At 40.4% G+C, this 15,579-nt stretch overlaps 1 protein-coding gene across 1 annotated transcript in view; it reads right to left on the bottom strand.

Moving 5' to 3' along the window:
- The window catches only part of DOCK2 (dedicator of cytokinesis 2), a 398,532-nt gene that overhangs the window by 342,286 nt on the left and 40,667 nt on the right, over positions 1-15,579 (bottom strand). The window contains exons 8-11 of the mRNA XM_041750396.1: positions 13,375-13,529; positions 8,560-8,641; positions 3,629-3,764; positions 1,094-1,169 (exon numbers count right to left, since the gene is read on the bottom strand). Coding sequence (XP_041606330.1) covers positions 1,094-1,169; positions 3,629-3,764; positions 8,560-8,641; positions 13,375-13,529 — 449 coding nt within the window. The remainder of the gene's footprint in view (positions 1-1,093; positions 1,170-3,628; positions 3,765-8,559; positions 8,642-13,374; positions 13,530-15,579) is intronic.

Here is a 15,579-nt window from a genome sequence, read left to right as displayed (position 1 = left end):
AAAGTGAGCCTGCCCATGCCAGCTCAGACAGCATACACGCCCAGGAAACATATTTCTCGGGGCACCTGGGTGGCTCAGTCCATTAGGCATCTATCTTTGGCTCAGGTCATGCTTCCAGAGGTTCTGGGATAGAGCCTCGGTCCGGATTCAGGCTCCCTGCTCAGCAGAGAATCTGCTTCTCCTGCTCCTTCTTCTCCTCCCTCCCGCCTATGCACAAGCTCTTTCTTACTCTCAAATAAATAAAATCTTTTTCAAAAAAAAAAAAAAAGAAACATATTTCTCTTTTTCACAAAGCAACATGGGTCTGAGATTTGGGGATATCAGTGCTACAAGTAAAGGCCATTTTTTTCCCTCTAGAATGCTTTTAGAAAGGAAGGATTCCGCAGCACTCAAAAAAGAACGTCTGTTCAGCAAGGTGGCAAAGACTAGCTGCTCCTGTTCAGTCCTAATCACATACCTTAACTAGAGTCACTGACTTCATTACCAGTAATAAAACTGCATTTTCTTTGGACATCCTTGGGGTAACAAAGTAAGGATGATATTCTCAAACTGAGGGTCCTGCTTTCTCACAGAATCCTTTTAGGGCAGAAAAAGGACATTTATCCTTCTCACTACCCTCCTCTGAAGTCACAGATATTTCTATCCATGAGAACCAGGTGACAATTCCCTGTTATATATTCCTGATAAGCTGTTGCTTCACAGAGTTGTTGTTCCCGTATTACTTGTAATTAATGCATTAATCTTTTGTTGATTATCTGTTCAATACCCCATCTAAACATAAGCTCCACAAAGACCCGGCCATGTCTATCTTATTGACTGCTTCATACCCCATGCTTAACACGGCGCCCAGCCCCCTGCCAGCTTTCAATCACACTCTGTTGAATAAATAACAATTGAGGAATGAATGGGGGAAAAGCTGGTCTGTTCAAGTGCCTTGGCACTGAGATCATCATTTTCTTCCTGCTCTCTCTTCTTGGGAAGCCCCCCCAGGCCGATCAGGAACTGAGGGAAATCAGTTCGCCTTGCTTTTGAGCAGCCCTCAATGAATAGGGGTGTGGTTTAAGAGAAAGGAGAGAAATGGGAAATCTCTCACGGGTGAAAAGGAATGAAGTGCTGCTTTTCTTCATCACTCTCTGCTTTCCCCTTGATGATGTCTGTTATGTCCATAACTAAAAACAAAACAAACAAAAAAAAAAAAGGAAAGAAAAATCGATTAATGACTTATGGCCTCCCGCTCCCAGGAAACGATGTCAATGGGATGAGATTGTAGAAAAGAAAAAGTCTAAAAAGTCTAAAAAGGAAAAAAAAACAAAAAGGTCTAAAAAGATAAGCAAGTCAGCATCAGACAGCAAGGGTTCATAATGTGCAGCACCTCACAAACACTTCTGGACAAAGCTGGCTGGAAGGTCAGCAGGCCACAGAAATATCCAAGAGATTGTGGTTTAGCAGAGGCAAAAAGTAAAGAGTCAGAACAGTGGCTATGAAATTAAACAAGTAGGTTTGGATTTGACATATATGCATTGGATGCCGATAGTGCCTAAAATACCCAAGCACAATGACCCCCTATGGGACCTAAGAATCTACTCGCCTCTTTTTCATAAACATGCTCATATGCACAGATATATGACTATAGGATCTTTGAACCCTGCAATTCCAGAAGGATCCTGAATCCTCTGAAACTTTTCCTTAAATTAGCCACTAAAGGTCCATAAAACCAAAGTAAAGAACTGCATTAGAGAGGGGGTTATAGAAATGAATGTGAGGGCAAGGGAGAGGCATGAAGAAAAGCTAGTCAAATATAGCACAGACCCTAAAAGCGTAATACCTCAAACCCTCCAGGCCCTGGTCAGGAACCATTAAAACCATTGAGGTAATAATCTTCCAGTGACTACATCTAGCTATTTGAATTTATTCCTCACCCACTCTCAGTGAGCATAGTTTGGGTAGAGCAATCTCTTGTTCATAGGACTTGCCCAATCAGAGGACCAAAGTAAGTGCTTAGGGGATGAGCACACGACCTATGTTCATGCTCCTGAGGCTTCTACTAAAACTCAGGGAAAGAGGTGAATTACTAAACTGGTAGGATTGAAGCTTGGAACAGCTGGCCCACATTTTATGAACTAATTGAAGAGTCATCTTCAGAATAAGCAAGAGGACATAGGAGCTGAAAAATAGTGAGATATAAATTTGAGTTCCTGGATCCAGCTATGCCTGAAGCGATATATGGTTGAACCTTTCAGTTACACCATTGTCGTCACCTGAAAACAAAAGAGAGCAGACTACAGATAGGGACAAAGGCACATCTTAAGGTAAGGTTCAAGGACCCCTACTGCCCTTAACAGGTACATTGTGATGTCAGGAGTATCTCTTATATAGAATCAGCATTTCAGAGCAGGGCATGGATGAATCAGGTTGAAGTCTCTCATTTTTCAGATAATGAAATTAAGGCCCTGGAAAAAAAATGTTTGCCCAAGGTCACTTAGGAAGCTAACTAGCAATAATGTCTGGTTAAAAAAAACAGTTAGCTCGTTATAAGCTAACTTCTTCCACCCCACCACTTTGCAAGCAGTGCCAGGAGACTAGTTGGAGAGCCAACTGGTTTGTGAATACAGATCAGGGTACCTTGAAAGGAGAACCTAAAACTGTCGGTTTATTTTTTGTTTTTATTTAAACTGTTGGTTTAGATATGATACAGAGGAATTATAAATGGTACACGACTAAAAATAAATATTTTAATAAAAAGAAATAAAACTGGCATATCAATTGCTATTTCCACAGATCTTTATTTTTATTATTTTTTTGTTAAATATTTTATTTATTTATTCATGAGAGATACAGAGAGAGAGAGGCAGAGACACTGGCAGAGGGAGAAGCAGGCTCCATGCAGGGAGCCTGATGTGGGACTCGATCCTGGGACTCCAGGATCATGCCCTGGGCCAAAGGCAGGTGCTTTACACTGAGCCACCCAGGGATCCCTCTACAGGTCTTTAAATGGTCTTTTAAGAAAAAAGGGTACTTTAAAGTGGGTTAATTAAAAGAAAATATATTAGGTAAATAATAATGCCAGTTATAATTAAATAACAAAAACCATAAAAGTGGGACAAGAATGATGAATTTTTGGAAACTCCAAGAGAGAACTAAGGCTTGGAGAAAAATGCAGAGGTGAGGTTGCTTTTGAGCAACCTCATTTGGTCACACTGACTCTCCAAATGTCCACTTCCATCTGGAATTTAGATGTGTGGCCAGTGACTCATTCTGTGTAACTGCATTTCCTGTCCTGGATATTTTTTTTAAAAATGATTTGCTCCTCATAATTAGATCCCACTCGTACTGTTCTTCCTTCTTCACCACGCTGGGGAGCAAAGGCGACAACTGCTCAGACAGCACCATGTTCCCAATGCTCTGCTGCAGACACAAGGAATCCATTATTCACTGCCTTCATCATAAATCTGGACCTAGTCACCAATTATTTTTATTTAGTCACCAGAAATGTAGGGATTAGGAGATTTCTGGTATAAATTTGGTGGGGGGGGGGGGCAAGGAGAAGAGGGAAAGAAATAATCTTTAAAATTCAGCAGTATAAAATTTGCACTTCGATAAAAGTTAATGGTGTGTAGTGTGTCATTACCTGCCACCCCAAAGGGCCGCCTCAGTCCTTGCGTGCACTTCTTTGTATTAGTATCCTTGAGATCCATCTTCCCAACTCGGACTATTTGACAAATCAAGTAAATTTTATCCCTATTGAGGTCTTTGTTTCCGAGATCCTGTAAGGCAGGAAATGAATAGTTACATATCATGCGTTTTAAGAAGTAGAAAAGAAAGCCTACTAATAGTAAATTGTGGGGATGTACTTAGCACTTAGTGTACATGGAACAGTCATACAATTAGTCCTGGGAAAGGTAGAAATTAAGAGGATCACAACCATTTCATTGATAAGAAAGGTGAGTTTTAGGAAGGAAACTGAGTGACAGGTCCCTGGTGTTCAATCCTAATTCTTCAATTTCAAACTAATAGGGGGAGAAGGATAGAAGTACAATATCAGTTATACAGGCAGCATTTCCTACATGCCAACTGATGGATACAAATGGCATTTTCTACAAATGACTTCATCTGTCTCATCACTGCTCAGAACCACTGAGGGAGAAAGCAAAAAGAAGAGGGGAAAAAAATCCCAATAGTTACCATTACTGAACACCTCGATGTATGTATATCATTCAGGAATGGGTTGTTGTAGCACCCAACAATCCCAGCATCTCAGAGCTTATAAGACTACATACATTTTTACTTCTAGATCAGCCTACCTTCCCAATGCAGATGGCTGGAGCATTGCCAATGAGTGGGGCCTCATTTACCTACCCTGAGCTTCTAGCTGACAGATGATCCATCTTATCTCAACAGGTGCTTCCACTGTCCCCACAGCAGGAGAAGAGAAAGTGGCAAATCACTTACTGGCTCTTAAAGCTTCCACCCAGAATGGACATATCACTTTGGCTTGCATTTCAGTGACCAAAGCAAGGGAGGTGGCCAAAGCAAACTTCAAGGGGGACGTCAGAGCACACTCAAGTATGTGTCTTGAAGGAAGAACACTGACATGGTGAACTACACTAATGCATCATGCACTGTGCTAAATTTTTCATAAGCCATGGTCTTGTTTGTTCCTCAACAACTCTCTAAGGTAGATACATTATTGCATCCCCCATTTTACAGATGAGAGCTAGGCTAGGTTGTGGTGCTTAGTGGTTGTCCAAACACTAGTCTAGATGTTGCTATGAAGGTATTTCGTAGGTCTGATGAACATCTATAATCAGTTGACTTTAAGTCAAGAAGATTATCTATCATAATGTAGATGTGCCTCATCCAATCAGTTGAAGGTCTTAAAGCCTCTTCATGTTGTACCTCCAGTACCCAAACCTGAAGTTTTCTAGTAAAGAAGAAATTCTGCCTCAGGACAGACAAATTCTGCCTCAGAAACCCTGTCTGAGTTTCAGGTCTGCTGGCCAGCCAGTCATATTTCAAAACTGCCAGCCCCCACAATCATGGGAGCCAAATCCTTAGAATACATCTATCCGTATATCCTATTGGTTCAGGTTCTCTGGAGGACTATTGACTGATACAAGGGCTGTCCTTTTACCAGCTGGGGGAATGGACATCTGCTTCCCTACTCTCCAAATTCTCCCTGTGGGGCAGAGGGGAAGGGAAGACAAGGGAAAGAGGGCTTTCCGATGAAGGAAGCTCAGCCACTCATTTATATCCCCTGCCCTGCTCTGTAGGCACCTGAATTTAAGATCCCAATTACCTCACCTGCAGATGGTTGGACAGCCTTTTCTCTGGCCTGCCTGACTCCTTCCTCCCACCCACCCTGAAATCCCCTACAAATGTATCTTTAGAAGCCATGTTCATTATTTCACTTCTGTCCCCACAACAACAGTACTAGCTCCCTATTTTCTATCCTATTAGTGCTAATCTTCCCCAACTGACGTGAAAGTTCCCAGACATGATGTATTTCCAGCTGTCCTAGCCAACCAATTCCCCACTATTCTCTGCATGTAAGTACTCTATTTTTGTCACAAAGATTCCTTTATTGCTCCACAAACACGACGCTCACTTTCAACTCGCTTTCTTCCTAAGCCCCCTGTCCACATCTCTGCCTCAGATACCTGCCTCTTATTCCTCTGTATATCCGAATCATTCCCATCCTGAAGACCTCAAGTCTTGTTTCCTTTATAATGACGTCTGTCCTAATTACTTCTTTTGTCTCATTAGGAATTTTCATGTTTTTGAAATATCTAGTTTGGTAACTTTCAGAGGCATTCCAGAACTACAAAGGCCCTGGCATCTGAAAAGATCCTTCCTAGATGTTATGGGCTGAATTATGTCCCCTCATAATTCATGTGTTAAAGTCCTAACCCCTGGCACCTCAAAAATGTATTTGGATATAGGGCCTTCCAAGAGGTGGTTAAGCTAAAGTGAGGTTATGCAATGACTGGTGTCCTTCTAAGGAGAGGAGAGTAGGATACCGACACACACGTAGAGAAGACCATGTGAGAACACAGGGAGAAGTGGTCATCTGCAAGCCAAGGAGAGAGGCCTCTCAAGAAACCAACCCTGCAAACAACTTGATCTTGGACTTCCAACCTCCGGAACTGTGAGAAAATAAATATTTGTTTCTTAAGTTACCCAGACTCTGGCACTTTGCAATGGCAGTTCTAGCAACTAACTTACTAGATAAACCTATAAGGTTCTTAACTAAACCCTTATTCTACTCCTCTTCTCTGAAAAGATTTAATTTGATCAAAGGAAGATGCCAGATCTTTAAGAGCTGCCTCATCAAAGACTCTTAGACTAGAGAATCTTAACATGTTACACAAGCACAGCAAATACTCTAGCACAGGTTATTCTCTGGAGAGTATACAAATGCCGAGTCCTCACTCAGAACTGTGTTCCAGTTTGTGGTCATTCTCAATCATTTTTACTTTGGCCTTGTAAAACTCAGACATATTAGGGAAGATCAACAAAACTTAAAACACCTGTCACTTTATTTAGTAGTCCAATAGTACTCCTTTTATTGTTCAGTCTTGTTTCCTGTGTGTTAACAATAACCCCAAACCGGGCAAATTCTTAGGGAAATAGTATACTCTACTTTCTTCTTACAGAGCCAAGGAGGGTGAATGCTTGTAAGACAGATGGGGCAAGTTCATCGTTGGCTCCACCCATGTGCCAGCTCCTAGGGCTCTACCCTCAAAGAGGAAACCAGAAAGAGCAAAAAGCCAGAGATAAGAGAAATGGGGCCAGAAAGGCACATGCCTGCCAAGTCTTATCTCATCTCTAACTTAAACAACACCTCAATGCTCGAGTGAGAGTAACTCCCAACCAAATGCCATCACATCACCCTGTTTTAATTATCTGATTGCATGGATTGCCTTCTGACATTTTATTTATTCATTTATTTATTTTCAGAATTCCTCCCATCATACCTTGAGAGCAAGGTTCCCATCAGTTTATTCCATGCTGTATCACCAATACCTGACACAGGGCTTACTCATAGTAAGTACTCATTGGATAGCTCTTGAATCAATAGAAGGATCTAGAACACCATAAACTTCCTTGTTCCAAAATGAAGACACCCATCATTTTAAGATGGAGAAGCATCCGCTTGTTAAAGCAGTCAACCAAGGTTCCCAAGTTCATTGGCCATGGGAAGAAGAGGTGGTGACATGGGCAAAAAATTCCATGCTGGCAGAGTCACACTCTCTTTGATAATGAGAGACACAAATTCACTGATGCCCTTTGCTGCATGTTTACATCATGAATTGGTTCCCTGCAAAATGAACCACTGATTGATTCCCTGTCCCTGTCCCTCTCATGAAACATCTGTCTCCTGGTTTAATCAAGAAGCCCCATGGGACTTTCCTATTTATCAAGAAAATAAATAGGCCCCTCCTTCTAACTAATAAGAGATAAACAGGACTGAGACACATTTATATATGCCAGGAAAACTTTGTCTAAGCAATTAGGACTATGATCTTATTACGTGCCGCTAGCCCATTTTTTCAGGAAATAACAAACAAAATAAATCAGCTGCACTCCAATCTAATTGTGACATAACATAAGACATTGCACTTAATGGGCTGTAACTGGAAAATTATTGTAGAGCAACGTAGGTTAATCTAGCATGTCGGTCACTCCTGGATCAAACTCATAGGTTTGGCTGACGTCCAAATCCCTCCCTGGCTCCTCCTCTGTAATTTCCCTTGCTAATGCAGGCAACAGAGTGAAAAATCTCATAAATGCTCTTCCCCCCAAAGGAGCGTGCAGAGAACACCAATATCCTTAGGTATCTAAAGATCACACTCTTAACACACCCTCATGGAAATAGGACAAGAGATAGGTCTTTGGTGGAAATAATAACCTTTATCTTCTTTTTTCCCACCGTTTGTCTTTCTAGAACTAAAAAGCCAGGCTCACTTTCAGACATAAATCATCCAACTAACAATTGATCTCAACATTTCTACATATGTCTTGCCCAGGGAGTATTGGTATATAGAAGAATGATCTAAGGATCTCATTAAGATCCTTAGCCACCTATGATTTGATTATGTTCAGAATATCCACTTTACCAATGTAGTCAATGTTCTTAGAAGGTCTTTTTTTTTCTGATACATTTTAGAGAGGTTTTCAGAAAGTCTGAGCCAGACAGAAACTCAGGTTAACCATGAATTAACTGATAAATCAGAATAGCTGCTATGCCCAGTTCATATAGACATTATTGCTGGAAACGATCTGTACTTGTTTACACAGCACTCTGCATGTGTTCTTGGTGTGCATGTGAGTGAGAAAGAAATATGGAGGGAGATCGAGAGAGAGGCAGATCCATCTTCCTAACAGCTTCCAAAGGGCACACAGCAACCCCCCTCCCTGTCTGCTCTGAATCTCTCCAGAAAGCCCAGAACACAGATCTGCACCCAAGTCAAGCTCTCTCCTGACCAAGTGACTGGCTTTGTTTCCAAGATCATACCCTTGTAAGTATGGAAGACAGATAAGAAGACAGAGCACACCCACCGTGAAGACCACCTTCAGGTTGTTGAGCATCTCGATCTCCTTTGGGAAGCCCTTGCTGCCCCATCGCACCAAGTAGTTCTCACTGTGGAAAGAAGAGTGGCAACCCATTACTGCCTGGGGCTCAACAATGTTTTGGTAAAAATATGCACTGAGCCTCTATAGTGTGTTTCGACAAATACTGGCTGCTGAGGACATGGTAGTGTTTGAAACAGACTTGTTCCCTCTTTCTAAGTGATTGCAGTTCTGCCCAACAGAGACAGAGGGGCAAAGAATCACTAACATGTACATTCACAGTCTCTTTCCCTCCCCTATCTGCTAAGCAAATTCTGGCCCAGCTACCTAATATTTTTTAAGAGCAACAGCATTCTCTGTAGAATCTCCCTGTAGTGGGAGAACTGAGGGAGAAAGGATTTTGGGTATGTTTTGCTGGACATTAAGAATGCATTTACCCTTCCCATTTCATTCCCTTTTCAAGACTAAATAAAGATTTGATTTTTAAAAAAATTATCCATTGGACATAGGACTGTTTCTTTGAATGGAACATCACACTATGATGGGCCATAGATGGTCTTAGCCATTATGTGAGATACACTTAAATAACTATCTAAATGCAGTTGTGACAACTATTTATATTCAATTGTGCTAAAAAGACAAAGTTCAGGGTATTGCAAGAATGTATATCAGGAAAGTCTGGCCTAATCTGGGTGGTTAGGAAGCCTTTGCCCGGGATATGACATGTAAATAAAATTAGTCAGGAAAAGAGAGTGAGGAAGGGAAATGTCTCAGGAAAAGCAAACATGCATTCAAAGGCCCTGAGACAGACTGGAGCTTGATGCATCTAAAAAATAGATCCAAGGAGAAAGTGATAAGAGAAAACTTAGAGAGGCCAAACCATGTAGGCCTTGTAGGCCATCCAATGATTTTGACGTGGTCCTAAAAGTAATGGATACCCATTAAAGGATTTTATGAGGGACAGTCACACAGTACTGACATATGATCTTGCATCTTGTAGCAACCATATGCCACCTTCTGAGGTTCATACTAGTCAGTCCAGCCACACTGGAAAAATTGAGAAGCATAGTGCTTCTTTACTTAAAAGAAACTTAAGTTTGCTGAGTTAAGTCATAAGGTTTGCCATGCCATATAGGAGCATATATTGTGTCAGTGTTAAATAAATGCCCAGTATTTTGAATCAGGATAAAAACAAAATAAAGCTCAAAAACAAACTAATCCCAAAAAAGCATAATAAGAATTTAAAGTTAAGGGGAATTGCCTTGTTTTTAGAAATTGGTTCTCTCCAACATCTTGTTACATTCTCTACTTACTTCTAGAAGAATAATGAGGATAGTTTGAGCAAGTTTAAGGGGGAAATGGAACTGATAAAAAAAAAGAACACAGCTCTGGATTAACCACTGGTTAAAATTCAATCAAGGTAAATGTAGCTTTTCTGGAGTTCCTGGGTGGCTCAGTTGGCTAATCCACAAACTCTTGATTTCAGCTCAGGTCATGATCTCAGGGTCCTGGGATTGAGCTCTGCATGGATGGGGCTCCATGTTCAGTGTGGAGTCTGCTTGAAAATTTTCTCTATCTCCCTCTGCTCTGCCCCCAGCTTATATGCACACACTCTCTATATAAAATAAAATAAATCTTTTTAAAAAGTTAAATGTAGCTTTTCTTCCTTCTTTTTAATTTCTTTTTAAAAATTATTTTATTTACTTATTCAATTGAGTTGCATGCATGCTAAAGGAGAGGCAGATGGGGAGGGGGAGGGACAAGCAGACTCCATGCTGAACACAGAGCCCAACATGGGGCTTGATCTAACTACCTAGAGATCATGACCTGAGCTGAAACCAAGAGTCAGACGTTTAACTGACTGAGCCAATAACCAATAATTGGTTATTTCCAGAATGTCATAGTGAAATATCTGGGTATTTCCCAGGACCTTTGATTACATGTAGCACCAAGTGATGGTTAGGTCTAAACATTAAGCACCAAAAATTTTCTCTTAGGGGAAATGCAATAATAAATAAGAAAAGCAACCTAGGGGACTAAGCTGGCTCTATTCATCCCTGCACAGAAGACCTGGCTGCTAAATCCAAAGGCCCACCTGGCACCAAAACAGGTGGGACCTACCACACATGACACTCCTCCAAGAAAGGGGAGGACCATTTGAATTCCTTGAGCATTTTTTGGGGGAAATGAGCCTTGCCACTGACCTGATATTTAAGCTGCTTCTTTTTTGTCTTGTAGAAATTTACCTTAAATTTCCCAAACCAAATCTCTTCTCGCATCCACTGGAATCAGACCATAATTCATCCCAACACTGAAAGCTCAGCCTCAGCCAAATTGTCCCCAGTCCACATTTGGACCACTTTGAGAATGCCCTCACTTGCCTTTGCCAAGGAATGCATTGCCTTGCCATTGTATGTCAACCCTGGCTAGGCAGGAGTAGACAAAATTTATATTTTAGGGGAAGAACAGCAATCTAGAGTCAAAATAACATAGGGAGTACTTCTAAGTTCCTTTGCTCCATTCTTGTATCATGCCTCTTCTCATCTTTCTTTGTTTTCTACTTCCCCTGCCACCCCCTTTTTTGGGTTTTTGACCCTTTTGTTCCCCCTCTTCCTCATCTCTCAGTTTCCTGAGGGCTTCACAGTATTTCTGGCACTCTCAGAGGCATCACTCAGGCATGCCCCATTGAGCATATCATCTGGTGTGGCACATCAGGGAACAGAGCTGCCATGTCACTGATCCACTGCTTCCTTCCACAGAGCTGGTTCAGATCATCCATCACTTAGATGGGCCAGTAGGCCAGGCAATCTGTCAATTCGATCATGAAGAATCATGTCTTCTGAGAGGCAGGAAGGGTCCTATGAGTGCTTTCAGAGTCTTTGTCAGAGGTACCTTGGGAATAGCTGGCAGGGAATGGCAAGGGGCATATGGCACAAAGATCATTTCAAGTGTGTTCTAAGGGAGCAGGAACACTCACTTGTAGTGTTCACTGAGGCCTAGCCAGGTGAATTGGGTTGGCTTTTTAATATTAGGGATTTAGTTTTGCTATAAAAAATAGCTTTCTACCATGACAGCACTGAAGTCCTAATGAGAAACATTCAGGATATTCTATACAACTTTTTCCTTGGTGACATACCAAAGTGGGAACTGAGAGCACCTGGGTGGCCCAGTCGGTTGAGTGTCCAACTCTTGGTTTCAGCTCAGGTCATGACCTCAGGATCATGAGATCAAGCCCTACATCGGGCTCTGCACTTAGCACAGAGTTCACCTGAGATTCTCCCCCCCTCTCCCTCTGCCCCTCTTTCTCATGTTTTCTCTCTAAAACAATAATAATGTTTTCTCTCTAAAACAAATAAATATTTTTAAAAAAATAAAGTGGGAATTAGCTTGTCTTTGGAATCAGATAGATGGACCTAAGTAGAAATCTCAGTTCTGCCATTAATAAATATGTATGACTTTGGACCAGTCACTTGACCTTCCTGGATCTCATTTTCTCACCCAAATGACGTGAACTAATGAGAATTAAATGAGATCATGCACAGACCTTAGTTCTGTCTTCTTAGATGGATAGCCCCTCCATGTTTCACAAATGTCTCCAGGAGAGCCATTATTTTCTAAATTACTACCATTCATTAGGCGCTGTACATGATCTCATTTAATCATCGTAACAATCAAGCTAGGGAAACAACACTTTCTCCATAAAGGCAGAGAGATTATGCTCCAGCTGCATTCTAATATGTCAACTGGGACTTCAAATATGGGACCTCAAATATGGGACTATGTGTTGGCCCAAAAGCCCACTGAAAGAGACTGGCAGGATCACCACCTGGAACGATGGTCTGAGCCACAAGCAGAGGCCAGGAGTTAGAGGTGTTAGAGGGTCAAGGTTAGAGGTGTACCAGAGTCTTTTCCCTGGATATTCTCAAAAGGTGTTCTCACTTCCTCAAGCTGAGGCATCCAGAAGTTCCCTTACTTTCTCCAATCTCAAGAGCAATCAGTTAAAGTAGTAATAATAATAGCCACTGCTGCTTGGAGTACTGTGTGTCAAATCCTGTGCTTTATATGCTTTTTCTCATTAAAGTCTGAAAGAAATGACCCAGTGAGATTGGCACTAACATTTTGCAAATAGGCAACTCTACGGGGCTTACAAAGATGAGCAACTTGCCCAAGGTTAAGAAAGAGTAAATGGTGGAGCCAGAATATGAACTCAGGCAAATTTCAAAGCCCACATTCTTAGCCTGATATTTCCCTGGAGGAAAGGAAGTTCTCTTCATTTACTTCTTTACTCCCATTTTATTTCATTTATTTTATTTTGCTTTGCTTTTGTTTTTAGTTTATACTTAAGTTTTTAATTCCAGTTAGTTAACATACAGTGTTTTATGAGTTTCAGGTATGCAATATAGTGATTCAACACTTCCATACATCACCCAGTGCTCATCACAACAAGTGCACTCTTGAATCCCCATCACCTATTTCACCCAGTAACCCCCCATTCACCTCCTATTTTAAAAGTAGGTATTTTTATTTTATCCAATGCCACCTGTATGAATCTCATTTTTTCTGGTTGTTTTCCAGAATGAAAAAACTATTTACAAAAACTTCCTGTGTAACCATAACCACACTATTGGAAAAATTTAGTAGTGAATAATATTTCCACCTGGTTTGCATATCCTACAAGAAGTTATTTCCACATATTCAGGCTCAGTTTCTCGTCCAGGTGGGAATTCCTCCACAAAGATGCTCTGTGCTCTGCTAATTCCAATCTCCCATATACAGAGTAGTCAGGCAACATTGAACACCTACCTTATGACTGTTTGCTTGTTGGGGTCATACAGAGACATGAAGAGCTCAGCATCTTCCCCAATTCGGCACACAAAGTTCCTCACAAAGACATAGAGGCTATGGGTGGGAGATGAAGAGATGCGGGCATACATTCCATAATCTGGCTGGTCTTTTGACTAAAAGTTGGAGGGGGAAAAAAAGGAGAAAGGTGGAGAAAATCAGCCTAGCACTACTTAGGACTCAAGCCTGAGGATTTCTGTGTTATATCCAGGTCTACCAACAAAAGTTCCTGTGATCTGAGCCAAGTCACTTTGGCTCTCTTGGCTTTGATTTTCTCATTTTGGGAAATACCTCTGTTTAGCCCCAATCTTCCTCATAAAAGTTAGTGTCATAAAAAACACAAACCATAAAAAGAAAAAAATGCTTAAATGGACTTCATTAAAACTAAAAACTTCTGCTTTTTAAAAAATGCATTTAAGAAAATGAATAGGCTAGGAACAGACAGAGAAAATATATTCACAAAGCATATATTTGATGAAGAATCTGTATTTAGAATACAGATATACAATTGTATATACAAGTATACAATTGTATTTAGGACATACAAAGAGTCCCTACAACTCAATGATTAAAAAATCAACCCAATTAAAGTAGGGAAAATATTTGAACAGACACTTCACAAAAAAAGATAGAAATGGCCATGGCCAATAAGCACATGAAGACATGCTCAATATCACTAGTCATTCAGGAAAATGCAAATTAAAACATGGTGAGATACTACCACACAACCACTAGAATGGCTAAAGTTAAGAGACTGGCAAGACCAAGTGTTGAAAGAATGCAGAGCTACTGGAACTCTCATATACTGCTGATGGGAATGCAAAATTGTATAACCCTTTGGGAAATAGTATGATAGTGTCTTAAAATGTTGAACATACCCAAATTATAGAATATAGCAATCCTATTGTCAGGTATTACTCAAAAAGAATGAAAATATATGTCCACACATATGCTTGCAAATGTTCATAGCAGTATTAGTTATATAGCACCCAGGTGGAAACAACCCATATGTCCAATAATGGACAACTAGTTGATGGTATAGCAACTCAGCATTAAAAAGAAAGAAAAATAATATACATAACACGAACCTCAAAAACACCAGGCTGAGTAAAATGAGTCAAACACAAAAACTGTATGAGTTCATTTATATCAAACTAGAAAAGGCAAAAGTGCAATCACAGAAAATAAATTAGGGATTGCCTGGGCCTAGAGACTGATAAAGGGGATCAACTACAAGGGAACCCAAATAAACTTTTCAGGGTGACATAACTGTCGATATAATGATCATGGTGGAGTTCACTCAACACTATATTTTAGTAAGATTCAGTAGACTGTAGTTCATAATGAATTAATTTTGTGTGAAAATTATCTTAATAAAACTAAAAATAAAGTTGTTTTCAAATAATGAACAGCAATTAAAGAATTTTTTAAATCATAAGTCAGATTGTTAAACTTGAAAAAAAAATTGTTTCCTTGAAATCCTTTGTTGGCTTTCCACCACACTTGGGATAACATCTTAAGTCTTTTCCATGACCCCTCAGGCCCTGAGAAAGCTGACTGCTGCTCTCTACCTCTCCAAATCATTGCCTATATGTTCCCACTGCTATCATGCCCTATCTACACTGGCCTTTCTATTCCTTGAACATTCAGAACACAGTCCTATCTCAAGGTCTTTTCACTTACTATTCCCTGTGCCTACAACACTTTACTCCTAGATCTACCCTGGTGACTTCACATCATTCAAGTGACAACTCAGATATTTCTTCTAAGAGAGGCCTTTCCTTATATTACATTTTAAAATAGCTCCTGCTTCATTCTAATTCATATAGAACTAGCTTATTGCCTTTTAGAGACTTATCACCATCTGGAATTAATTTGTCCATTAATTTATTTACTTCTTACTGCCTTTCTTCTTTTCTCCTTTCTGAAATACAAAATTTCCGTGAGAACAGGAAACTTGCCTTGCATTAAACTACCTGTGGGATGGATGCAGAATGAATTACAGACCCAAGTACAAAAACACAATAAAATGCATGAGGTTACTGATCATCTAAGGTCATAGGACAGATGTCTCCTTGAATCATATAGAGTCTGATTAATTAGCCTATTATTTGAAGTTTATGATGTGCTAAATGACTGCCTCACTTAGCCAAAGCTTATTTTACA

This window comes from Vulpes lagopus, chromosome 3, assembly GCF_018345385.1.
Source record: "Vulpes lagopus strain Blue_001 chromosome 3, ASM1834538v1, whole genome shotgun sequence".
Lineage (NCBI taxonomy): Eukaryota > Metazoa > Chordata > Mammalia > Carnivora > Canidae > Vulpes > Vulpes lagopus.
This window is presented reverse-complemented; position numbering and strand designations above follow the sequence as displayed.